Source organism: Oncorhynchus clarkii, chromosome 10, assembly GCF_045791955.1.
Source record: "Oncorhynchus clarkii lewisi isolate Uvic-CL-2024 chromosome 10, UVic_Ocla_1.0, whole genome shotgun sequence".
Taxonomy (NCBI): Eukaryota; Metazoa; Chordata; class Actinopteri; order Salmoniformes; family Salmonidae; genus Oncorhynchus; species Oncorhynchus clarkii.
The window spans coordinates 25,446,737-25,474,543 of NC_092156.1; the positions used below are offsets into that span (position 1 = coordinate 25,446,737).

The window sequence follows — 27,807 nt, forward strand, 5'->3', positions numbered from 1 at the left end:
ATGAACATTTCCTTTTTGTCTAGTTGTAAGTTCTCTACACTGTTTTATTTGACTGTCACTCTCAGTACATCAGATATGTTAATTCATTTTGCAGCCATAGGCCTACAGCATGATGGCATTACTGGCTTTGTGGGCATCTGTCATCTGAAGCAGAGAATAGCTAAAGGAATACCTTGTTTACATGTTCAGCTATATGTTCTCAATTTAAAATTATACCATTAGACAATGTATATGAGGCAAACCAGATCCAGGCTGTATCATGTCCGGCCACCATTGTAAATAAGAATTTGTTCTTAACTGACTTGCCTAGTTAAATTAAAGTGCTGACATAAATTGTCTAATGCAAATCCAACCCTTGTAATTTAGGTACAGTATGAAAATAAGGCGATGACAATTAGGCTACAGGAGATGAGCTTTCCCACCCAACCCAACATGCATACATACAAATTTTTTCCAACTGAGATACGTTCCGAATGGACCAGAGGACAGTCAGATCTGTTCCAAAAAGGCCCATGAAAAAACATACCCGTCCGTGCTGGTTTAGACCCGTTCAGATTCAAGAATATAAATAAATCTCCAACTGGACGCTGCCAGCGCCATCAATAAATGAGCGATGTTGGCCAAATGATCCACAGTTAGGCCCTACATGTCCTTACCTACCTATAAAAAATTACAAAAACACTATTCGATGTGTATCATATTCACAACTTTATAGCTTATTTTATTGTTTTTACTGTCTTCAAACTATAATTGCCCACCTCACCGTTCAGCTGTCGGGTATTTGAGCGCTAAATGCATCAGGGCATTGTATACATGTGTCCACTGTATGATATTTAAAAATATGTTCCCAAGACTGACATGCATTTCTTTAGACTTGTCTAAATACTGAGCACAAAATTAAAAACACAGTTCAAACTTAATTTAGCCAACAAAAAGCGAACATATTTAGCATATTTAAAGAACTGGTTTAGATTATTTTAAGCCTACAATAATAATGACATACAATAATGATAAAACAAATGATAATGAATACGAAAATAAATAAATTGGTAAAATTGCATCAAACCTGAATAGCGAGTTGCACACAGTCCTTTTTGCCGCGCCAACTTTCTTGTCTTTGTCCAGTACAATATTAAAACTTGTCCACGAGGACATTCCCCTTGTCGCCATTTCACTATACTCCTCTTCTAACTTTCGCTTTACTTTAATTAAAAAGGCCTCCATCTTCACAATTAACAGTACTTTCACTCGCTCTCTTCTCAGCAGCAGAGATGAGCTACAAGCTTGCTCAGTTCTCATCACCTCACAGACATTAAATGAACAGAGGATGGGTTCAGTCAGTAAATACATTTTAATTGCACATACCGTGGCAATTATATCAGACCCACCCAGATCCTAGACAAAAAGTTAGAAATTTCCCAGGTCGGATCTCGGAATTTCGGGTTCCGTTGGACTATAAAGCTATAAAGTTTAGAATATGATACACATCGAATAGTGTTTTTGTAATTTGATATATGCAGGTAAGGACATGTAGGGCCTAACTGTGGATCATTTGGCCAACGTCACTGATTTATTGATGGCGCTGTCAGCGCCCAGTTGGAGATTTCGTTCTCTTTCTACTCTCGGATCTGTTTTCCCACGGGACATTCTGACTGTCCTCTGGTACACTAGAAACAGAATTCTGTTATTTTTTTAAATAATGTATGTATGAGAAAGTCACGGATCCATTTCGGAACAGGTCCAAAGGACCCGTGAAGACCTCTAACATAGAGCAACCATGTACTGTTCATCTATGGGAGCAACTGGAACGCTAAAATTAATGAAATTAAATTAACCTCATAAAATGTTACCTGTAATGCACATCTCCTGTAGCCTAATTGTCATCTCCTTATTTTCATAATGTACCTAAATTCCAAAGGTTGGGCTCCCAAGTGGCGCAGCAGTCTAAGGCACTCAGTGCAAGAGATGTTACTACAGTCCCTGGTTCAAATCCAGGCCTCCACCGTGGAGTACCTCCCAGGCATGCTCCACTCAGGCTGCCCCAAAGGCCTGCTGCCCAAGTTCTCTAGCTGGTCGCTGATCAAGCTGGGCCCCGCCAAGGCCTACAACCCCCACACTGGCCTGGAGCAGCCAGGCTTCCTGCCTGGCTCCTCCTATCTCCTGCCCTGGGACGTAGTGATTCGCTCCCGCTCTGAAGATGAAGTGGGCCTAATTGAGCCCCTGGATGGGGGACCCTCTTCCTGGCCGGCCCCCAACAAAGCCCTAGTGGGAAAGCGGGGGAGCACAGGGGGCCTTGGTAGGGGACGCAGGCGAGATGACGTGGCCCGGGCCTTCGTGGGCTTTGAGTACGAGGACAGTAGGGGTCGGCGTTTCCTTAGCTCAGGGCCTGATAAAGTGGTGAAGGTGCTGGGGCCTGGAGGGGCAAAAGAGCCGGCCACCAGGGCCCTGAACACAGACATGCCCCTGTACATCCCTTCTCCAGCCCAGGGGCGCGGCCTGAAACCCAACTATGCCCAGCTGGCGCGTCTCTACATTGTTGTACCTGACGCCCACCTGGAGATAACGCTTAACCCACAGGTACACTTGCCTGGCCTTCATTTACCTGTCAACTGGTGTTTGTCACAAGTTAATTATTCTCATGTTTTCCTCATCTATAAGTAAATTCCTCACTTCTCATGTTTTCCTGGTGACAAACACCAGTTATGCTAAACTCTCAATGCATTTAGAACTGGACTCATTTTGAGTTGTTAGTGTAGTAACAGGTTGTGTCGACTGGAGATTTTTTTTGTTGTTGCAAATAGTCACTTTGTTGATTGAGATGTAATGCTTTAATGTTGACTGTAAAACACTGCCCCTTTTTCTTCTTAGGTCCAACTGGGCTCTCCACCCTGTTCAGTGTTCCATCCAGAGCAGACAGAGCTGGTGCTGCCCCCTGATGGCCTGTGGGTCCTACGTTTCCCTTACTCCTACGTCACAGACCGTGGCCCATGTTACCCACCTAAAGACAATCAGCCCCTGGCCAACTGCAAGGTCCTCAGAGGCATCTTGCGTGCCAACACTGCCAGCCCCCTTCCACCACAGTAACCCCCACTCATAACATTGCACCGCAAAGTGGCTCTCACTTACTTGCAAGGTTATTGTAAAAATGACTGTGTTGGTTGGACCGTGACCTCTTGCCTGGTGTTGTTTTATCCCCTAACAAATTATTTTGAGTTAAATGGAATTGGGCTGGATTAGTTTATTATGAATGGCAATCTCATAAAATAAAAGTGTTGGTCTGTGCACAACTCCATTTCCACTTGGACATATTCAAATTGAAGATATTGATCTCATGTCTATTAAGGAGAGAATAAATGGCATCATATGGATGATCCTTGTCTGTTGGCTTTATTCACTGTTATTGTGCACACTCAATCCAACCTGTCCTGTATGGAGGCTTATTTTGAGTTTGACTCTAGTATGATCATTATTCAGACAACCATTGCTTGCCTGAGGTAGAGTAGATCATGATAAGCTATAGACCACACTACCTAGAGAGTTTATCTGTATTTTTCGTAGCTGTTTACATACCACGAGACTGAGGCTGGCACAAAGACAGCATTTAAAAGAGCTGTAACCAAGAAAGCGCTCACCCAGAGGCGGCGGGCCTAGTAGCCGGGGACTTTAATGCAGGGAAACTTAAATCCGTTTCACCAAATTTCAATCCGCATGTTAAATGTGCAACCAGAGAGAGAGAGAAATTCTAGACCACCTTTACTCCACACACAGAGACGCGTACAAAGCTCTCCCTCCATTTGGCAAATCTGACCATAACTCTATCCTCCCGATTCCTGCTTACAAGCTAAAAATTAAAGCAGGAAGCACCGTTGACTCAGTCTATAAAAAAGTGGTCAGATGAAGCAGATGCTAAACTACAGGACTGTTTTGCTAGCACAGACTGGAATATGTTCTGGGATTCCTCCGATGGCATTGAAGAGTACACCACATCAGTCATTGGCTTCATCAATAAGTGCACCAATGACGTCGTCCCCAAAGTGACCGTACATACATACTAGAGGTTGACCGATTTAAGATTTTTCAACGCCGATACCAATTATTGGAGGACCAAAAAAAGCAGATGCCGATTTAATCGGCTGATTATTATACATATTTGTAATAAATGACAATTACAACAATAATGAATGAACAATGAACACTTATTTTAACTTAATATAATAAATAAAATAAATATAGTCTCAAATAAATAATGAAACATGTTCAATTTGGTTTAAATAATGCAAAAACAGTGTTGGAGAAGAAAGTAAAAGTGCAATATGTGCCATGTAAAAAAGCTACTGTTTAAGTTCCTCAGAACATGAGAACATATGAAAGCTGGTGGTTCCTTTTAACATGAGTCTTCAATATTCCCAGTTAAGAAGTTTTAGGTTGTAGTTATTATAGGACTATTTCTCGCTATACCATTTGTGTTTCATATACCTTTGACTATTGGATGTTTTTATAGGCACTTTAGTATTGCTAGCCTAATCTCGGGAGTTGATAGGCTTGAAGTCATAAACAGCATTGCTAAGAGCTGCTGTTTGAATGAATGCTTACGAGCCTGCTGCTGCCTACCACCGCTCAGTCAGACTGCTCTATTAAATATCAAATCATATACTTAATTATAATAAACACACAGAAATACGAGCCTTTGGTCATTAATATGGTCAAATCCAGAAACTATAATTTCGATAACAAGCGTTTATTCTTTCAGTGAAATACGGAACCGTTCCGTATTTTATCGAAAGGGTGGCAAGTTACATTGCACAACCTTCAATGTTATGTCATAATTATATACAATTCTGGCAACTAAATTACTGTCTTTGTTAGGAATAAATGGCCTTTCAACAGTTTGCAACGAGCCAGGTGGCCCAAACTGCTGCATACAGTGGGGCAAAAAAGTATTTAGTCAGACACCAATTGTTCAAGTTCTCCCACTTAAAAAGATGAGAGGCCTGTAATTTTCATCATAGGTACACTTCAACTATGACAGACAAAATGAGAAAAAAAATCCAGAAAATCACATTGTAGGATTTTTAATGAATTTATTTGCAAATTATGGTGGAAAATAAGTATTTGGTCACATACAAACAAGCAAGATTTCTGGCTCTCACAGACCTGTAACTTTTTCTTTAAGAGGCTCCTCTGTCCTCCACTCGTTACCTGTATTAATGGCACCTGTTTGAACTTGTTATCAGTATAAAAGACACCTGTCGACAACCTCAAACAGTCACACTCCAAACTCCACTATGGCCAAGACCAAAGAGCTGTCAAAGGACACCAGAAACAAAATTGTAGACCTGCACCAGGCTGGGAAGACTGAATCTGCAATAGGTAAGCAGCTTGGTTTGAAGAAATCAACTGTGGGAGCAATTATTAGGAAATGGAAGACATACAAGACCACTGATAATCTCCCTCGATCTGGGGCTCCATGTAAGATCTCACCCCGTGGGGTCAAAATGATCACAAGAACGGTGAGCAAAAATACCAGAACCACACAGGGGGACCTAGTGAATGACCTGCAGAGAGCTGGGACCAAAGTAACAAATCCTACCATCAGTAACACATTACGCCGCCAGGGACTCAAATCCTGCAGTGCCAGAAGTGTCCCCCTGTTTAAGCCAGTACAGGTCCAGGCTCGTCTGAAATTTGCTAGAGAGCATTTGGATGATCCAGAAGAAGATTGGGAGAATGTCATATGGTCAGATGAAACCAAAATATAACTTTTTGGTAAAAACTCAACTCAAAGAATGCTGAGTTGCATCCAAAGAACACCATACCTACTGTGAAGCATGGGGGTGGAAACATCATGCTTTGGGGCTGTTTTTCTGCAAAGGGACCAGGACGACTGATCCGTGAAAAGGAAAGAATGAATGGGGCCATGTATCGTGAGATTTTGAGTGAAAACCTCCTTCCATCAATCAGCAAGGGCATTGAAGATGAAATGTGGCTGGGTCTTTCAGCATGACAATGATCCCAAACACACCGCCCGGGCAACGAAGGAGTGGCTTCGTAAGAAGTATTTCAAGGTCCTGGAGTGGCCTAGCCAGTCTCCAGATCTCAACCCCATAGAAAATCTTTGGAGGGAGTTGAAAGTCTGTGTTGCCCAGCAACAGCCCCAAAACATCACTGCTCTAGAGGAGATCTGCATGGAGGAATGGGCCAAAATATCAGCAACAGTGTGTGAAAACCTTGTAAAGATTTACAGAAAACGTTTGACCTCTGTCATTGCCAACAAAGGGTATATAACAAAGTATTGAGATAAACTTTTGTTATTGACCAAATACTTATTTTCCACCACAATTTGCAAATAAATTCATTAAAAATCCTACAATGTGATTTTCTGGATTTTTTTTCTCATTTTGTCTGTCATAGTTGAAGTGTACCTATAATGAAAATTACAGGCCTCTCTCATCTTTTTAAGTGGGAGAACTTGCACAATTGGTGGCTGACTAAGTACTTTTTTGCCCCACTGTATAAATTGGCTTATTTGTATATTTTGAAGTGAAGCGTTTAAACTTTGTTTTAATTGTTAATGAACTAGTGTCAATGTTGATTAATCACATATCACAATCCTGCAATAAAGAGATGAATGTGTTCTGTCTGTAATGTTTCTGTGTTGTGTCCTGAAATGAACATTTCCTTTTTGTCTAGTTGTAAGTTCTCTACACTGTTTTATTTGACTGTCACTCTCAGTACATCAGATATGTTAATTCATTTTGCAGCCATAGGCCTACAGCATGATGGCATTACTGGCTTTGTGGGCATCTGTCATCTGAAGCAGAGAATAGCTAAAGGAATACCTTGTTTACATGTTCAGCTATATGTTCTCAATTTAAAATTATACCATTAGACAATGTATATGAGGCAAACCAGATCCAGGCTGTATCATGTCCGGCCACCATTGTAAATAAGAATTTGTTCTTAACTGACTTGCCTAGTTAAATTAAAGTGCTGACATAAATTGTCTAATGCAAATCCAACCCTTGTAATTTAGGTACAGTATGAAAATAAGGCGATGACAATTAGGCTACAGGAGATGAGCTTTCCCACCCAACCCAACATGCATACATACAAATTTTTTCCAACTGAGATACGTTCCGAATGGACCAGAGGACAGTCAGATCTGTTCCAAAAAGGCCCATGAAAAAACATACCCGTCCGTGCTGGTTTAGACCCGTTCAGATTCAAGAATATAAATAAATCTCCAACTGGACGCTGCCAGCGCCATCAATAAATGAGCGATGTTGGCCAAATGATCCACAGTTAGGCCCTACATGTCCTTACCTACCTATAAAAAATTACAAAAACACTATTCGATGTGTATCATATTCACAACTTTATAGCTTATTTTATTGTTTTTACTGTCTTCAAACTATAATTGCCCACCTCACCGTTCAGCTGTCGGGTATTTGAGCGCTAAATGCATCAGGGCATTGTATACATGTGTCCACTGTATGATATTTAAAAATATGTTCCCAAGACTGACATGCATTTCTTTAGACTTGTCTAAATACTGAGCACAAAATTAAAAACACAGTTCAAACTTAATTTAGCCAACAAAAAGCGAACATATTTAGCATATTTAAAGAACTGGTTTAGATTATTTTAAGCCTACAATAATAATGACATACAATAATGATAAAACAAATGATAATGAATACGAAAATAAATAAATTGGTAAAATTGCATCAAACCTGAATAGCGAGTTGCACACAGTCCTTTTTGCCGCGCCAACTTTCTTGTCTTTGTCCAGTACAATATTAAAACTTGTCCACGAGGACATTCCCCTTGTCGCCATTTCACTATACTCCTCTTCTAACTTTCGCTTTACTTTAATTAAAAAGGCCTCCATCTTCACAATTAACAGTACTTTCACTCGCTCTCTTCTCAGCAGCAGAGATGAGCTACAAGCTTGCTCAGTTCTCATCACCTCACAGACATTAAATGAACAGAGGATGGGTTCAGTCAGTAAATACATTTTAATTGCACATACCGTGGCAATTATATCAGACCCACCCAGATCCTAGACAAAAAGTTAGAAATTTCCCAGGTCGGATCTCGGAATTTCGGGTTCCGTTGGACTATAAAGCTATAAAGTTTAGAATATGATACACATCGAATAGTGTTTTTGTAATTTGATATATGCAGGTAAGGACATGTAGGGCCTAACTGTGGATCATTTGGCCAACGTCACTGATTTATTGATGGCGCTGTCAGCGCCCAGTTGGAGATTTCGTTCTCTTTCTACTCTCGGATCTGTTTTCCCACGGGACATTCTGACTGTCCTCTGGTACACTAGAAACAGAATTCTGTTATTTTTTTAAATAATGTATGTATGAGAAAGTCACGGATCCATTTCGGAACAGGTCCAAAGGACCCGTGAAGACCTCTAACATAGAGCAACCATGTACTGTTCATCTATGGGAGCAACTGGAACGCTAAAATTAATGAAATTAAATTAACCTCATAAAATGTTACCTGTAATGCACATCTCCTGTAGCCTAATTGTCATCTCCTTATTTTCATAATGTACCTAAATTCCAAAGGTTGGGCTCCCAAGTGGCGCAGCAGTCTAAGGCACTCAGTGCAAGAGATGTTACTACAGTCCCTGGTTCAAATCCAGGCTGTATCACTTCCGGCCGTGATTGGGAGCCCCATAGGGCAGCTCACAATTGGCCCAGCGTCGTCTGGGTTTGGTCAGGGTAGGCCATCAAAATAATAATTTGTTCTTAACTGACTTGCCTTTTACATAAATATATATATATATACTCTGTATCACTGACCCTGGATAAACTCGCGACTGGGTTAACATGGCCAATCGTTTAGGTCAATAATATGCATTATTTTTTTAGGTGCTTTAACTAGCTAGGTAGTTTACGAGGTTAGCTGATTTTTCAAAAAAACGAACCTCATTGTAACTAGCTACTTGTCCCTCAAGATACTTCAGAAACTTAAAATATATATATATTGATATGGCCAGCATTGTAGATCATTTCTCCTCGCTGGCTGCAGTTTTAGCCCATCTCGAAATAACAGAGAAATGCTGTGAAAACCAGCGTGTTTGGAATAGTAAATGAAATCTGGACACTGACTGTAGGCCTATAACCTCTCACATGTAACGTAATAGTAACTCCTGAAGAATTATGCAGTTCTTACAGTGAAATTGTACAACAAATGTTAATTTTGTCTCAGGAAAAGGAGTGGAGAAATATGATTTAATCTGATTTATTTCAGCATCTCCTCTTGAGAAAATGCGAATATGCATGCAATGTGTTATCTTTTACACTGTTATGCAATCAGACAGTATATATAAAATATGCACTCAAGACCCACTGAAGTCTTATCAGAAACGCGTTTTTTCGTTCTCAGCTTTTCATTTTCTTAAAACCAGTCAAACGGATGACATTTGGACATTTGGACATTTCCCAATCTGTTTTGGAGTTATTGCGTTTTCTCCCAGTCCCTAAACGAAACAGACAACTTTACCGGGGTCAACTAGATTACTAATGCATTTGATCAATATTCTAGTGACAGTATTCTAGTATTCTAGTGAGCACTACTTTATTTAGTCTTCTGGAGCAAGAGGTTATGAAATAAGAGAAGCTGCATGTATCAAACTATAGTTGACAAACAAATGGCCTACCAAATGTCGGATATTATAGTATGGCCTACCAAATGTCGGATATTATAGTATGGCCTACCAAATGTCGGATATTATAGTATAGCCTACCAAATGTCGGATATTATAGTATGGCCTACCAAATGTCGGAAATTATAGTATGGCCTACCAAATGTCGGATATTATAGTATGGCCTACCAATTGTCGGAAATGATAAGCATAAATTTGTCTAAATTAGGGGTGAACGTAGCCAGTAGTAAACTAATTATTATTGTTGTGGATCGAACTGCGCAGGTAGCCTACTTTTTTAAGTGATTTGTTTGACAATCAGATGAAAACATCACACAACCACAATGATATGCGAAACTGAGCCTGCGCAGACCGAAAAAACAACAGTAAACATGATAAGATGTTTGCTTACATGCCACAGTATCCCGTCTTTAGATCAGCATATTCCAGGCATTTTATCGGGTTTCTCATAACCGGGATACAACATTTTTGAAGTTATTGTAAACGGGGTATGTTTGTCAACTCAAAAACACAATAATTGAGTATCCGAATAATAACGGAATATTGGTATGCATATAAAGTGGTCACTGTTCCGAACCCTCTAGCTGATTTCTGCCATGGAACTTGGTCATGGCTAGAAAGGGTGCGGCTTTTGTCGAATTAACGTCATATTTGACATTTCATAGATTAGAATAATTTACGTATTAGGATAATATAATTGGGAAAGGGGTTGGGGTTAGCTAAACACGCACATTTGACAGAAGCTGGATCCTTTCTAGCCATGATGAGGCTTATTTTGGGCTACTGGAACCCTAGCCACCGAATTATCAGATATGGCACAGCATTACCCACTAGATGTCGCAGTTAACCAAGTTCTCGAGTGTGATGTGAGAATTCTACATGGCCAACTAACAGAAAGTAATTATTTCCCCTGCAAAAGTTTAAATAACGCTGTCATTTCCAATGCTTCTTATGTATATTTGATCTTTCCTTAATTGTGTCCTTCAGTGCTGTATGTATGGCATGGTCATGCATACTTCCAGCTTTTATTATAATGCTTAACATTAATATATGGTTCTGCAGGTACAAGGTTTGCTCTAATCAATGCGCCAAATACAACAAGTGTAGACCTGACCGTGAAATTCTTACTTACAAGTCCTTAACCAACAAGCAGTTCATGAAATAGAATTAAGAAAATATTTACTAAATAAACACGATAAAATAACAATTACGAGACTATATACAGGGGATGTCTGTACCAAGGCAATGTACGGGGATACAGGTCAGTCGAGGTAATTTATACACGTAGGTAGGGGTAAAGTGACTATATATAGATATAAATATATATAGATAATATACAGCGAGTAGCATAATGTATGTAGACCTATTTGCTTTTCTACCATGACTGTAATTATGGACAATATTGAAATTTGTCCATGTTGTTTGGTAAATTGGTATGCTTAACGTTACTTACTGAGGCGCAAAGTGTGCAAAGAACTTCTGTCTATGATCGCCACGCATGTGGTTCACTACTGCGCAACGTACAGTAGGCACCTAATGTTGCGGGTGTAAATGAAAGTAGGCACTTGATGCTCACCGCGCAACGATTGGTCATCCGCATTACCATCTGTAGCCAATGGGAACAATGTTGCTATGCTGTAATGTTACATTGATTGGTTCCCTTGAATGTCAGTCTGCCCTAGACGGGGTACTGTCTTTGCTCAATTTAAACCGTGCGCTCTACAGTCAGTATCCGATTAACATCCTCTGTTTATCGAGGCTTGAAGTCAACGCGTAGAAGAAAACCCTTTAACGGAATGAGCAGGATTTGCAACACAAAGTTGTGATCTGCAAAGGACAAGAGGCGACGATTGAATTTTCTCTATCCAAAGGTAGAGTCTATGCTTATTGTTATTGCACAACTGTACAGGTAGGTTTAAAACGGATAGCATCTTGTCCGAAAGTTCATAACGGGGCCTGAGACATGATTATAACTATTTTACAGCAATTACACAATAACATTTCTGACCGACCATGCTTGGTGTATAACCTGCGGGTGTAGTTTATGATGCGAGTGGAATTGATGTCGAATGTCCGCAGTGGCACTGGATGCGCTGGTTTAGATTACACAAAGTTGGCAGTGGCGTATTCTGCACCACCGCTTCACTGTCGTCTACCCTAAGACGCGCGATGGAAGTGGAAGTTGCAAAAAGGAATGCGTTATGAAATTAAATTGGCTCTGACTTGTTTTTGTTGACAGTTTTGTCCAATGTTGAAAATCAGTTTTCATTACTTCTGCCATATTAATATAATTGACAGGCTTAAATTGGTTGTTTTAACAGCTATTCAAAATATTACCATCGTTTAGTGGTTGTATTATAATTCCTAATTCTATGGTTGTAACATTGTAACATCGATGTCATTGTCAAAGGTTCGACAATACAATGTCAATCTTTCCTATTGATTTTCAGTGACCTCATAGCCTAGTGAGTGAGGGCTCTATCGTTTTTCTCCATTCCTACAAAACCATACCAAAATAGTGAATCCAGTTTTATGGTGGGCCACATAAACAGATGACAGCTGGTTCGCCTTGATTAGTCTCATAGATCTAATTTACTCTAAATCAGCTTGACCAAGTTGGCAGAGAGGGAATGGGTAGCTATTTTTACCCACTGTAACATCTCTGTTCATTTCGACATTTCATTATCAACAGCGCCCCTCTGTCTCTCTTACGTGTAGGCCATCTATCTGATATCTGGTCCAAACGAATATTACATTTTTGCCTGCCATAGCGAAGCCAGGGAGCATTTGGCCTCCATTGACCCCAAAAATAGAACAGTATTTCCAATCAGCATTGAGCTAAACTGAGCGAGCACAACTGAATGGTCCTGGCAGAAAAAAAAGTGTCAAAGGAAGCCGGCTTGGATTTGGCTCTATCCTATCAAATCGCTTTGAGAGCATATGTCATTAACAGAAACAACTTGAATTGTTGCATCTCATTGTGTTATTGGTCTCCGGTGTCTAGCTAGCTAAAATTGTCCCTTTCCTAAATTAGCTATGGATGTAGATAGGGATTTGGAATTGTGGTTTTACTTAATTCTCCGTACTGGTCAATGATTATAACGACGATTCTGATCCAACCATTAATTCATACATTGTTTTGCCCCTGGCCTGAGAGGATGGACGTTCAAAATGTAGCTAGATGTAGAAGGCTAATGTTAGCTAGCTAATGTTGCCCGTGAATGGAAGTTAGGCTAGCGAGCAAGCATTTTAGCCACGTAGCCTAAGATAACAAAAAATAAAAGTGTGTACTGTGATAGCGTGATAGACATGAAAGAGAGGAGGATGGCATTGGTGTTTCTCTACAAGTAGGGTGCATGGCTTCCCCGTTGATTTTTACCCATCCACTGCTACTGCTTAGGTTCCTAATTTAGTCATAACCTTAACTGGCAAATTAATAAATCAACCACTTAATATGTAGTTTTAAAACCACTCAAATGAAGCTACCTATGGAACACAGCAGATGAATCACTTGATATTGTCAAGCGCTCAATGTTTGTCACCTCTTTCTTAGCCACTCAGTACTATGACAAAAACAGCCTTTTAAATAATTGTAAGCACAAAATCCTAGCGTTTGTCATGAAGTCAGTGCCAGGACATGAAGCAGTGCAACAGAGATATAGCTGTGTGGGAGTGTTGTTGTGAGCCCCAGAGCCTTCTGACTTTCTCTCAGTCAGTCTGCATACGAATGGCTGCGTATGGCTAGACTGAGGTTAGTACGGTAGCTCACTTTGCCATTCAATCGCCACAACAGAGACTAAAAAAATCAGAGCATACAGGACAGGTATAATACAGTCAAGCTGGTGATACTCATAGTCAAGAATCTTACAATTCAACTTCTATTTCCCCTGAACAGCCTACAGTGTTGTATATTCAGTCAGTGTTTACTCCATACTTTTCATCTTGGTAGGATTGTGTGAGGTAATGCCGGTATAGTATACATACCCTAATGCGCATCACATATGCAACAGAACACTGTACAAGTCAATAGACCCCAACTGGATATGATATTAGTGTGTATCTTCTTCACCGCTTCATAGCATCTTACGTGTGTAGAAAGAGTGCTATTCAAAAGACACTGCTGGGTCCTCATATGGCAGTGAATCAATTCAGAGACCAGCTGTCTGCATTGGCCCTTTCATTCACCCGATGCTAATAAATGGAGGGAGAGAGCATGGCGGGGATGTTTACACGTTCTATCCAGCTGGTCACACCTATTTCCTGCCAGTCATTCACACCAGCTGGGACATTAGCAGAAAGTTCTACACCCCCTCCACACATTCAGGAGTTTGTCCTGTGTTGTGAAGGATGTGGTACATTCCATGTCTACGTTTTGAACATGATCTGATTGACATGAAAATCTGTGGTAATAATAGACTACCACCACATATCAACTGGGAACCATATCAAATGTTATTTGTCACATGCTCCGTAAACAACAGGTGTAGACTAACAGTGAAATGCTTACTTACAGGCCCTTCCTAACAACGCAGAGAGAAAAATAATAGAACAAAGTAATAAATACACAATGGTTAATGATAACTTGGCTATATACACAGTGTACTAATACTGAGTCAATGTACAGGGCTACAAGGTAATTGAGGTAGGTACTGTAGAAAATCTAGCACACCGCCATGCAATCTCCATAGACAAACATCAGCAGTAGAAGGGCCCGTACTGAAGAGCTCAGTGACTTTCAAATTGGCACCATCATAGGATGCCACCTTTACAACAAGTCAGTGTGTCAAATTTCTGCAATGTTAAAGCTGCCCCTGTCAACTCTAAGTGCTGTTATTGTGAAGTGGAAACGTCTAGGAGCAACAATGGCTCAGCCGCGAAGTGGTATTTTATAATACATTTTTATTTAACCTTTATTTAACTAGGCAAGTCATTTAAGAACAAATTCTTATTTAACAATGACGGCCAAACCCTCCCCTAACCCGGACGACGCTGGGCCAATTGTGCGCCGCCCTATGGGACTCCCGATCATGGCTGGTTGTGATACAGCCCAGGATCAAACCAGGGTCTGTAGTGACGCCTCTAGCAGTGAGATGCAGTGCCTTAGACCGCTGCGCCACTCGGGAGCCTCATAAGCTCACAGAATGGGAATGCCGAGTGCTAAAGCGCGTAAAGTGTAAAAATCCTCTGTCCTCGGTTGCAATACTCACTATTGAGTTCCAAACTGCCTCTGGAAGGAACGTCAAGTCAGCACAATAACTGTTCGTCGGGAGCTTTGTGAAATGGGTTTCCATGGCCTAGCAGCCGCACACAAGCACAATGGCAAGCTTTGGCTGGAGTGGTGTAAAGCTCGCCACAATTGGACTGGAGCAGTGGAAACACGTTCTCTGGAGTGATGAATCGGGCTTCACCATCTGGCAATCCGACGGACGAATCTGGTGTTGGCAGATGCCAGGAGAACGCTGCCTACTCCAATGCATAGTGCCAACTGTAAAGTTTGGTGTAGGAGGAATAATGGTCTGGGGCTGTTTTTCATGGTTCGGGCTAGGCCCCTTAGTTCCAGTGAAGGGAAATCTTAACGCTACAGCATACAATTACATTCTAGGATTCTGTGCTTCCAACTTTGTGGCATCAGTTTAGTGAAGGCCCTTTCCTGTTTCAGCATGATAAATCCCCAGTGCAATAATCGAGGTCCGTACAGAAATGGTTTGTCGAGATCGGCGTGGAAGAACTTGACTGGCATTGACTGACATTGCCCTGACTTCAACCTCATCAAACACCTTTGGGATGAATTGGAACGCCGACTACGAGCCAGGCCTAATCACCTAACATCAGTGCCCTAATGCTCTTGTGGCTGAATGGAAGCAAGTCCCTGCAGTAATGTTCCAACATCTAGTGGAAAGCCTTCCCAGAAGAGGCTGCTGTTATAGCAGCAAAGGGGAACCAACTCCATATTAATGCCCATGATTTTGGAATGAGTAGTTTGATGAGCAGGTGTTAAAGTGGGTTAAAGTGAATAGGTAACAGGATAGATCAGGAGTAGGAACCCTGTTCCTGGAAGGGCCCAGGTACTACAGGATTTTGTTCTAACTAGGCACCACACCTGACCAACTGAGCTAATTGATCAGTTCAGTGATTGCCTAAATTCAACACACCTGGTCTTTTCAGGTCGGTTAAATTAAAAATAGGAAGTGCCTGTGGCACTCCAGGATCAGGGTTGCCTACCCCTGGGATAGATTATAAACAGTAGCTGCAGCGTATGTGATGAGTGTGTGTGCTTGTGCATGGTGTGTGTTTCTATGTGTATTTCTATCAATGTGTGTGTGTATTGTGCATGTCAAAATGTGTGCAGGCCAATGTAGACCTACATGCATGTCAATGTGTGTGTGTGTATCCATCCTCCGCCGACATCATCGGCCAGCCATCCTTCAGTGGCCCCGCCCCCTGACTGTCTGTTTGGCCAGACCCTGTGCTTTGCTTTGCCCCCTGTGGGTCTGCTGCTCTGCTACTGAATGATAGGTAGCCTAGTAGTGGTAGCCTAGTAGTGGTAGCCTAGCAGTGGTAGCCTAGCAGTGCCGAGTTACTGGGAGCCGTATGTGCAGTCTGGTGATGGAGTGGCTGGCCTACATACAGCAGCAGCCTAGTCTGGCCATGTAGCTGTATACTGTCACACTCACAAGCACCTGACACCAGTACTACTGCTGCCACTGACCTGCTTCTCCAACTCTCTCCTTTATTTATTTATCATTTTATCATGTCTCTATCTTTCCCTCATCCTACTGCAGTCTTTCATTCTCTTTATTTCTCTCTACTCTAAATCAACTCAACTAAGTTGGCAGAGGGGTGAATGGGTTCTTTACCCACAGTAACATCTCTGTTCCTTTGGACTTTTCATTGTCATCTGACTTAAGGTCATTATGATGAAATAGCAACCTAACTGGCAAATAAATAAATAAATCAACCACTTAATAGGTATGAAGCTACCTATGGAACACATCATAGAAGATGCATCCCTTGATATTGTTAAGCGCTCAATGTTTGTCACCTTTTCCTTGGCTCTGTACCATGTCAAAAAAATGCCTTTTCAGCCTTTTAAATAATTGTAAGCACAAAATCCTAGCGTTTGTCATGAAGTCTGTGCCAATACATGAAGCAGTGCAACAGAGATATAGCTGTGTGGGAGTGTTGTTGTGAGCCCCAGGGCCTTCTGAGTAGGAGGCTTTCTCTCAGTCAGTCTGCATACGAATGGCTGCGTATGGCTAGACTGAGGTTAGTACGGTAGCTCACTTTGTCATTCAATCGCCATCACAGAGGCTGGTAAAATCAGAACATAATGTCCCTAACACCAGTACTACTGCTGCCACTGACCTGGTTCTCTCACTCTCTCTCCTTTTATTTATTTATCATATTTTATAATGTCTCTATCTCTCTCTCAACCTACTGTTGTCTTTCATTCTCTTTATTTATTTATTTATCTCTCTGGTTTTCTTATTCTCTTTCTCTTCCTGCTGCTCTCTTGTACTTGTCACCATTTCTCTCTCCATCTCTGTCCTCGTTTCTCTCTCCATCTCTGTCCTCGTTTCTCTCTCCATCTCTGTCCTCGTTTCTCTCTCCATCTCTGTCCTCGTTTCTCTCTCCATCTCTGTCCTCGTTTCTCTCTCCATCTCTGTCCTCGTTTCTCTCTCCATCTCTGTCCTCGTTTTGCCTGCCTTTTTTTAGATGATCTCTCTCACACCCTTTCATTCTCTTTTCCGACCCCTGTGTTTTCTAATGACCGTCACTCTTGCCATGCCAGCCTCATCTCCGTTCCCAGGGCACGTGCTTGTGTTGTTTTAGCTAGTTGGCTGAGCAAAACCTCACAAACACTAACAAATGTAACCTTATCTGATTACTCTTCATCAGTTAGCTAATGACAACATGTGCCAAAAAGCTGCGACAGATGTCAGATCATTATATCTCAGATGAATGGTGCTGTTTCAACAGTCTCACTCCTTCAAAATAATAAGCATGTTTTTGGTAAGGTTCATTCTCTTCCTTCTCACTATAGCATTCTGGTTCCTTGGTGTCCTCCAGATCCTACAGTCTGCAACATCTCTTTTGTTGTGCAAACGTGAAGGGCCCTGCCATTGACAGAGGACCATTTGATGCAACCTCCACCAAGGCTAGTTCCTTTGTTATTCAATGGCGGCGATTTGGTTGCAGTCTGTAATCTCAATTTGAAAAGGGGGGATGAAGAGGGAGAGGGCCCTTCTCCGCTGGGGGTGTTCCTGGGTGATCTGAAATCATGAAGGACAATGGAGAATTTCCTTCCCCATGGAGAGGTGTCTCCTTCAGTGACTTGTGAATATTGGTCGGAGTCGCCGTCCTGTGTTGAATGTAGGTTTTAGATGTGGATTGGGAGAAGGAGGTGTCCTACCTGGCCAGACGGTGTGGGTGAGGGCAGTGGGGGGTGAGGTGTCGCTACATAGGGCCTATAGTAGATGAATTCAGATCTTACATGGGATGGTTGGATGACTGGGGCTCATTGGTAGCCAGGCAGTCATTTCCAGACTATTTAAATGGTTGCTGGGTTAGTTTTTAGGCCTATTTGAAATGACCTCACCATGATAGCTTGTCATCTCTTATCTTTGCTGTCTGGCTGTTGTTTCAGTCTTTCATCTTTTGATATGTGCGTTTATTTTTAACCGCTTTGCTGGGGTGAAGGTAGACCTGTTATCGAGGCTCCGTTAATGAACAGTGTAGAGGCTTGCTTTTGTTTTCATTGGTTTTGCCCAGAGGGAAGACATTAAGGATGGAGTCTGTCATTTGTGCTTGTTAGGGTAGAGAATAGCTAGTGATGCCTGCCCACACCGCATACACACACACGCACGCACACACACAAACACGTGCAGTGTGTGAGGTGCTGCAGTTGTTGCCCACAGACAAAGCTGACAATGTATGGCTAATACAGCCCAGCCAACCTCTTTTTGTGTGGAGATGGGTGTCATTTTTCTCTTCTCGGGCTGACATGGTTAGACTAAGCTAGAAGTTATTGATTGGGGCTTCTGAATGGGCAGGATGGCAATGATTAGACATTAGGTATCTATGGGCACAGTTCCTTTTTCATATCAATGGTGGTCACAGTAAATTAACGTTTGTAATCCCAAGCTTGATTCCGTCAAAAGGCGATGTGTGTTTATTTGAACAGGCTCGACTGATACAGCTAGCGCCTTTAATCATTTGAGATTGCGCTTGACTGATTGATTGGCCATTTGGAATGGTACACACACACACACACAAAGACACACTCACATAGTGTCAGCTCAGAGGTAACAGTGGACCTTAGTGTCATGGCTGTTGTCACTTTGACTGCCACCATGGCGGTGACCCTTGCCCAGAGAGAGAGAGATAGCTCAGCACTTCCATTCTTCTCTCAGAGGGTGGTGGGTGCCCCCTACATATTGTGCCAGGCCCTAGGTCCTTAGTCAGCAGGCTTTACAGCAGGCTTACATGGCATGAGCCGCTTACCTAGCGCGAACTGCTGAGTAGGGATACAGGAGTGAGCATTCTGGACTCCCTCTGTATGGCTAGTGCGCACTAACAGTATAGGGCCCCTGTAAAGGACAAAATAAGGGCACGGCCATTGTTTATGTGGCCAGTGGGGGAAATGTGGTAGCCCTTCTTCACAGGATGGAATCATCCAAAGAGTCATCCCAAAAATGTTACAAATTGGAAACCTTACATGAGTCTGAATTACGAGTCTGTCTGCTTCCTTCTTGCTGTTGTCTTGCAGTCAGACCAGGTGAAATGTAGACCTATGAAAAAGCATGGCATGTTTTTATTTGTCAAGGGTAGTTGGAATGCTATGAATCAGACTACCTTTTTATCACGTTGTGTGTCAAAGCAGGCGATCAGTGGTTGTGACAAAGGGTGTGATAAGTGGGTACAGTACAGCAGTAGTGTACCCTTCCTCCATTTCTGCTTGTCTGTTATCTCTTCAGCACTGGCTTTGCCACTTTAGCCTTTGTGGTGCTGATGTCACAACCCTCTGATCACAGCATCTAATCAATCGCCTGTGTGTGTGTGGGTGTGTGTGTGTGTACGCGAGCGAGGCTAACCACTCTGCCATATGTTTGATTAGCTCAACAAATCTTTCCTCTCATTCAATTAGCAAGGTAAAGATCTCTTCTTATCATGTTCTTTTTGCTTCACTGACAGTTCCTTCTCTCAATGTGCTTGGTATATCGACGTTGACCACTCCAAAACTATATTTTGGTATTTGTTTCATTAGTCCACTGATGATACAGTCCCAAAATGTTTTTAATGTCAGAAATTATGTTTTCAAGATATAGAACACTCAAAATGCAGAAAGGTTCACATATGACGTGTGTATAGCAGGTTATGTTTTAATTAGGCCTGTTTTAGAATTCAAAGCCACTGCTAACATTGTACAGGTGGATATCATTCCAGAGCTATTAAAAAGTGCAATGTAAAAGTATTCTAAGAAAAACGATGTTGTGAGTACATAAAGTACATACAAAAATATTTAAAAAAACACGATAATGTACATCAATGTTGACCATTTTGGTGCTGGAACAGTAGCAGGCCACTGAGGCCGGTAGAAGTAGCATTTTACTAGCTCCGCCACTACTGTATACACATCCTGTCCTACACACCTTTCCTTCCCTCAGCTCCTCTTCGCCACTACTGCATACACATCCTGTCCTACACACCTTTCCTTCCCTCAGCTCCTCTTCGCCACTACTGCATACACATCCTGTCCTACACACCTTTCCTTCCCTCAGCTCCTCTTTGTGGGTGTTTGGTTGCCATAATCTATAGACCACACACATACATTTAGCTACACACTCCTGATGGAGAGCATTGTATTGAATTGGGTAATAATTCACAAACACTTTCCACCATGCTTTAATAAGAGAGAGCCTCAAGTAAGACTTGTTGGAAAGATTGGGTCAATGAACTGGCGTTTTTCAAAATGATTTTCCCACTCCGTAGAGTGTAGGTCTGGATCATTGTGTCTGTGTGCGTTTATGCACGTGTGTAATATTCATATTTGGCATTCTCAACGCAAAATATTTCTGTGCCTTGACGATAAACATGATCTGTTATCGTGGATCCATATTAAAGTGTCCCTCCCCAGGTGTGTGCCTCCCACCCCGCGCCCCACCACGGCCCTCACCTGTGTGTTACGGTGCTTCCCCTGCGAGCCGTCCTGGGCCGGCAGCCCCTTCCTGCACCGCCCCCATACTTCGCCCAGCAACAGCAACGCCGTCGCCCCTGAAACCGCCGCTGTCTCCCAGGCAACTGTCATCATGACACGCTCCAAGACCTTCCAGGCCTACCTGCCCAACTGCCACCGTACCTACAGCTGCATCCACTGTCGAGCTCACCTGGCCAACCATGACGAGCTCATCTCCAAGGTAGGCTTTTTCGACAAGGACAAAAAAGTTGAAGTACATTTGTGAACAGGGCAGCTATGTCATGTGTATGAAGCTGCATAGCAGAGGAGCTCTGCAGTTGTAGTTAAACCCCATATTTTAACAGCTGTAAATCCTTATGCTGGCGCACTTCCTAGCATCTACTGCAGGGCCTTAGTGTGTGTGTGTGTGTGTGTGTGTGTGTGTGTGTGTGTGTGTGTGTGTGTGTGTGTGTGTGTGTGTGTGTGTGTGTGTGTGTGTGTGCGGTTGCATTTGACCGAGACTAGATTCTGTCTCAACGCAATTGCTTCCATTTGCTCATTTGCTTACGATAACATTGGACATTCATCGTGTTCCACCAGGTTGACCCGGGTTCACTTTATTCCACCAGTTGTTGTGGTCATTAACACAGTAACGGCCCTGAATTACTTAACACATGTCAGGATCAAGGAAAAGCCCTTAATCCATTTAGCTTTGTGTGCAACTGCAAGAGAGAAATAACGAAGGAAATGAGAGCCAGATCAAACCATAAAAGAGAGGGGCGAGAGAGGTCATCATATTACTGTCACCTCCTGGAACTCTCTAGACTAGAGCATCATGGGTAATATCCCCGGATGGATGGAGAGTCCAGGCCACAAAGCTCCCTAATACACAGACACACACAGCTTTTCATAGACACTAGTGGGCTTTTAGTGTAAGCCAGCAGCACATCAAAGCAGATTGACTGTGTTCACTCTGCAAACACACAGTTTCCATGGAAGCAGCATGTTTTTATGTCAAAGTAAAATAAAGAGGGCAATGATTGCATGTGTGTGTGGGTGGATGATTTTGTGTGTAATGTGTGTTTGTGTGAGAAAGCCAGAGAGAGAGAGAGAGTGAGAAAAAGAAAGGAGAGTTTGTAGGAGAAAATGTGTGCATGTGTGTGTGTGTTAAACCATAGGGGCTTCATGTTTATCTACAATATATTAGATGGCATGGAACATAGCCACAACACAGCTCCACACCAAACACCACACATACAACACAGCTCCACACCACCCCATACATGACACTACACCACACGCCACAGTACCACATCAGCGCTGTCAAATCCAAAGCGACTTACAGTCATGCGTACGTACATTTTATGGGTGGTCCTGGCCTGGGAATCAAACCCACTATCCTGCCGTTGCAAAGCTCCATGCTCTAGCAACTGAGCTACATAGGACCACCCCATACCATATAGCTCCATCCCCCACACTACACCACAGAGATCCATCCCCCCACCATACACACCACAGAGATCCATCCCCCACACTACACACCAGAGATCCACCCCCCACACTACACCACAGAGATCCATCCCCCACACTACACCACAGAGATCCATCCCCCCACCATACACACCACAGAGATCCATCCCCCACACTACACACCAGAGATCCACCCCCCACACTACACCACAGAGATCCATCCCCCACACTACACCACAGAGATCCATCCCCCCACCATACACACCACAAAGATCCATCCCCCACACTACACCACAGAGATCCATCCCCCACACTACACCACAGAGATCCATCCCCCACACTACACCACAGAGATCCATCCCCCCACCATACACACCACACAGATCCACCCAGGCTCCTGGTGGCTACGGAGCTACACACATGTCACATTGCGACACACACTACCAGCTTGGCAAAAGCAGCCAATCGTAAAGCCTTCTCCCTCAGGGCTGTTTTTTCTATGGCCATATGGTAGGGCAGAACTCTGACTCGGCCTATCAAAAGGCTTGTATTATGTGTCTCCTGTGAACTCCTTTGTCGTTGTTGAAAATACGTTGTCGTTAAAAGCTTGAATTGATATAGGTTAAAGGTATGTACGGTACATACCATATAAGTGGCTAGGTAGGTATGTACGGTACATACCATATAAGTGGCTAGGTAGGTATGTACGGTACATACCATATAAGTGGCTAGGTAGGTATGTACGGTACATACCATATAAGTGGCTAGGTAGGTATGTACGGTACATACCATATAAGTGGCTAGGTAGGTATGTACGGTACATACCATATAAGTGGCTAGGTAGGTACGGTGTAGGTAGGTATGTACGGTACATACCATATAAGTTGAAAAACAATACCATGTTAGCATATCATTGAGATGTTTTTAATGGGATAGAGAATGGGATACCTTTGTTTTAGGAACGTGAGTGATGCCATGTGTCTGCCTTGATGCTAGCATCGCTGTGGAAAACAGGTGGAAAAAAACAACAGACCATTAATGTCTACTCCCGTGATAGGATTGTGACTTTTCTCATCCTGTTCTCCCTCTCTCTTTGTCTCTCATCCAGTCCTTCCAAGGAAGTCAAGGTCGAGCTTACCTCTTCAACTCAGTGTAAGTACCTGAGCCTATTTTTATTATTCTCCAAATCAAACCCCCATTTTATCACTTTGCCACCCCTCTCTATTTTTTACATTTTATTTTCTTCACCTTTCTCTCCATTTATCACACTCCTCTTGCTCTCCGTCTCAGGGTGAACGTGGGGTGTGGACCAGCAGAAGAGAGGGTTCTGTTGACAGGGCTTCACGCGGTGGCTGATATCTACTGTGAAAACTGTAAGACCACGCTGGGCTGGAAATACGTAAGTAGCTAATTACATAGGAATCCCCCACAAACAGATCTCTAGACATGCAGGTGTATAACACATCTATAGACATGATAAACAAATGCTCCACATTGCTGGTGTCCCTGGCTTCGCTTTGTGGGGTTACTATGTGGGTGTGTGGAGGTCAGTGAGAGAGACCCGGGTGGTACGTGGCCTTGTAGTGTTTTATGGTGTTGCCATCTGTGTGATGTTATTAATATCCTCCACGAGGCCTAATGCTCCAGCACTGTCAAGGGGCCAAAAATGCTGCTGCCGACCTAGTACACCCATCAACAGGGGGATGATAAGCACACAAACACACACACTCTCACCCATGCATACGCACATACAAGCACTCTACGTCACACACACAAACACACTACGTCACACACACAAACACACTACGTGACACACACAAACATGCACACTACGTATTTGATTAGGATTACGTATAAAATAACAAGAAAGGGAGATTACCCCAGATAGAAAATCACACTGTTCACATTCACGACAATGCTCCAGTGTGTCTCTCTTTCTCTCTGCAGGAGCATGCCTTTGAGAGCAGTCAGAAGTACAAGGAGGGGAAGTTCATTATCGAGCTGGCCCACATGATCAAGGACAATGGCTGGGACTGAGGGGGCTTACCTAACCCCTAAGGTATACTGCTAGCTCATCCACATGGCCCTATTCACCTGAGACACAGCTCATGTACTCCCACAATACACAGGTGTAATGGTGTGTGTGCGCGAGTGTGCGTGCATGTGTGTTTACCAGTCTAAAGCATATACAGATATGCACAAACACACACACACAGTTGCACAGAGACGTGTGTTTGTATTCACTCTGCATGCTGAAGCTTTTCCAGGCCTCAGGGTGGACAGGAGCCCACAGGTTAAGGGTTATAGGTCATAGGTTATGGTCTCTCTGGGGGATGAATGAGATGAACAATGACCATGGTAATGGACAGACAAGAATGGACCCATCCAACCCCCCAAGACCCACTAACCCTACAATGAGGTGAAATTCTGTTCCACATTCCGTTTTTTACCTGCAATCACCCTCACTACCCTACATGGATCCTTCCACATGAATGCATTTTTTGGTTACTATGTTTCAATGGACTCCATTGAATTAGGAATTAGAATCATTGTATAGGATCTCTATGATGGGCAGACTCATGGAAGACACCAACCAACCAGAATCACCAGACTTCTTGAAGCCTGAAATCGTCCAAAACTCCTTTCAACCAAATCAGCACCTTATCGTTCGGGATTGAGTTTGAAACAGATTGTCATAAATCTAATACTGCTTCTTGATTGTTCATCTGAAAAAAAAATCTTTGCTGTTAGTTTTTTTATTCGAGCATATGTTTAAGCTATGGATATATTTGTTAATTTATTTGATATTGTTTGGGGACAATCCCCTTTTCCCCCCTTGTTAAAAGGTAGTAGCTTTGTTGGTTCCCCCCTCACTTCCAATGGTAGCAATCTTAAAAAGGAGGTGTCATTCAAGTTGTCATCCCTTTGCCGATCTGAGTGTGCTATTACCACCCTCTGTGAATGTTTTAGTAATGGCAGTGTGTGAGAGGAACCCAGATTGCACAAGGTTTACATGTCAACTGGGTAAAGAGACCGGGGTTAAAAATGTAGCACCCGTAGATCTTTTCAGTCTCAAAGCAATGCAGACATGAAGGTGGTGCAAACTGATGAGGGAATTAGGCATGTGAAGTGCCACTTTCCTAGACGCTGATCTGAAGTCAGTGTTGTGTCACCCCCCATCCCCCCAGAGGTTAAGGTTAGGATATAGAGAGGGAAAGCTGATCCTAGAGCTGCAACTTCTAACACGCACCTCACAGAGACTGATGGTTGTGAACTGGTGGTTCTCTGTTTACCTGGGTCTGCATCCTCCACTGCCTCCTTGCTTTGTTTTGTTGTTGATTTTATACGATTTGAGAATTACAACATTTAAAATTGACTTTCTACAGTCTGGAACAGGAGAACCAATCGAAAGCCACAGAATACCCAATCAGAGGGTGTCACACATCCCAGCACAACAACCAAAGACTCCCATCAACAATAAGTTGACCAAACAATGGACCTTGCGATTGATTGCTAGTATCAGGAAGTTGCCGAATGAAAGATTGTGATTGGCCGAGAGCCACTGTCGAACCTTGGCCTTTCTCTGTGAGATAATGCATTGTTTGGTTGCGACAATTACAATGTTAATACCTGTATATTCACTATGAACATGTGCATTATTATGTAATGATAAACAGTATTACACCATGTAAATAGCCATATTCAATGTTTTATTTATTCAATTGATGATTATTTTAGTCTATGCTCTGCTGTCTGTCTTGGGGCCCCTTGGACAGTTAGATTTCCTACTTTTTTACTATTTGGAGAGAGAGAAAAAAAGAAAAAAAAGTATTTTGCAAAGGAAGGAAAATTGATGGCAATATACAGTATGGGAGACTCAATAAAGATTCTCATTTGATCGATCTGAAACAGAGGCCAAAGTATGTTTTATACTCGCCTGGTTGCTAGTCTTGTACTTTAGCCAACCCCTTTGGCTTTTGAGATGACAACACCCACAGGTAGCCTAGTGGTTAAAGCATGGGGCCAGTAGCTGAATGGTTGCTGGATAAAATCCCCCGAGCTGACAAGGTAAAAATCTGTCATTCGGCCCCTGGTAGGCCGTCATTGTAAATAAGAATTAGTTCTTAACTGACTTGCCTAGTTAAATAAAATAAATAAAAACCACAAATGAGCTGGCTAAAACAGAAACAGATCTGGCAACCAGGGTCATTGTATTGTACATACAGTGCCTTCAGAAAGTATTCATACCCCTTGACTTATTACACATTTTGTTGAACCTGGACTCAATGAATTCAATATTTCTTTCTTACCCATATTCTCACACACACACACACACACACACACTACCCCATCATGATAAATTGAAAACATGTTTTTAGAAATGTTTGCACATTTATTGAAAATGAAATACAGAAAGATCTAATTTACATAAGTGAGTTAATACATGTTAGAATCACCTTTGGCAGCGATTACAGCCAAGAGTTTTTTGGGGTAAGTCTTTAAGAGTCTCTAAGTCTCTAAAACACCTGGATTCTACAATATTTGCGCATTATTCTTTTTAAAATTCTGGTCTGTCAAGTTGTTTGTTGATAATTGCTCAACAGCCATTTTCAAGTTTTGCCATAGATTTCCAAGCCGATTTAAGTCAAAACTGTAACTAGGCCACTCAGGTACATTCAATGTCGTCTTGGTAAGCAACTCCAGTATATACAGTATATGTGTTTTAGGTTACTGTCCTGCTGAAAGGTGAATTTGTCTTCCAGTGTCTGTTGGAAAGCAGACTGAAGAAGGTTTTCCTCTAGGATTTTACCTGTGTTTAGCTCTTTTCTGTTTATTTTTAAACAAAAAAACATCTTAATCCTTGCTGATGACAGGCATACCAATAACATGATGCAGCCACCACCATGCTTGAAAATATGAAGTGATATTCAGTGATGTCTTGTTGGATTTGACACAAACATAAGGCTTTGTATTCAGAACATAAAGTTCCTTTCTTTGCCACATTTTTTGCAGTTTTACTTTAGTGCCTTATTGCAAACAGGATGCATGTTTTGGAATATTTCTGTACACGCAAACTTCTTTTCACTCTGCCATTTAGGTTAGTATTGTGGAGTAACTACAATGTTGTTGATGCATCCTCACAGCCATTAAACTCTGTAACTGTTTTAAAGTCACCATTTGCCTCATGGTGAAATCCCAGAGCTGTTTCCTTCCTCTCCGGCAACTTAGTTAGGAAGGATGCCGGTATCTTTGTAGTGAAGGGGTTTATTGATACACCATCCAAAGCGTAATTAATAACTTCACCAAGCTCAAAGGGATATTCAATGTCTGCTTTTTTTCTTTTACCCACCTAACAATAGGTGCCCTTTGCGAGGCATTGGAACACTTCCCTGGTCTTTGTGGTTGAATCTGTCTTTGAAATTCAGTGCTCAACTATAATTGTATGTGTGGGGTACAGAGATGAGGTAGTCAT

At 42.3% G+C, this 27,807-nt stretch overlaps 2 protein-coding genes across 2 annotated transcripts; both read left to right on the forward strand.

Annotated features, from left to right (window-relative positions):
• The first annotated feature begins 1,965 nt into the window (after positions 1-1,965).
• On the forward strand, positions 1,966-3,349 carry LOC139419200 (nonsense-mediated mRNA decay factor SMG8-like). Its single transcript, XM_071169188.1, has 2 exons — positions 1,966-2,577; positions 2,869-3,349. The coding sequence occupies exons 1-2, from the start codon at positions 1,966-1,968 to the stop codon at positions 3,082-3,084; spliced, it is 828 nt and encodes a 275-aa protein (XP_071025289.1). The 3' UTR covers positions 3,085-3,349.
• An 8,055-nt stretch (positions 3,350-11,404) lies between these two features.
• LOC139418173 (protein yippee-like 1) lies at positions 11,405-27,508 on the forward strand. The gene is made up of 5 exons (XM_071167427.1): positions 11,405-11,559; positions 20,826-21,105; positions 23,443-23,486; positions 23,625-23,733; positions 24,282-27,508. Exons 2-5 carry the CDS (start codon positions 20,998-21,000, stop codon positions 24,369-24,371), a joined length of 351 nt encoding a protein of 116 aa, XP_071023528.1. The 5' UTR covers positions 11,405-11,559; positions 20,826-20,997; the 3' UTR covers positions 24,372-27,508.
• Positions 27,509-27,807: the final 299 nt, after the last annotated feature.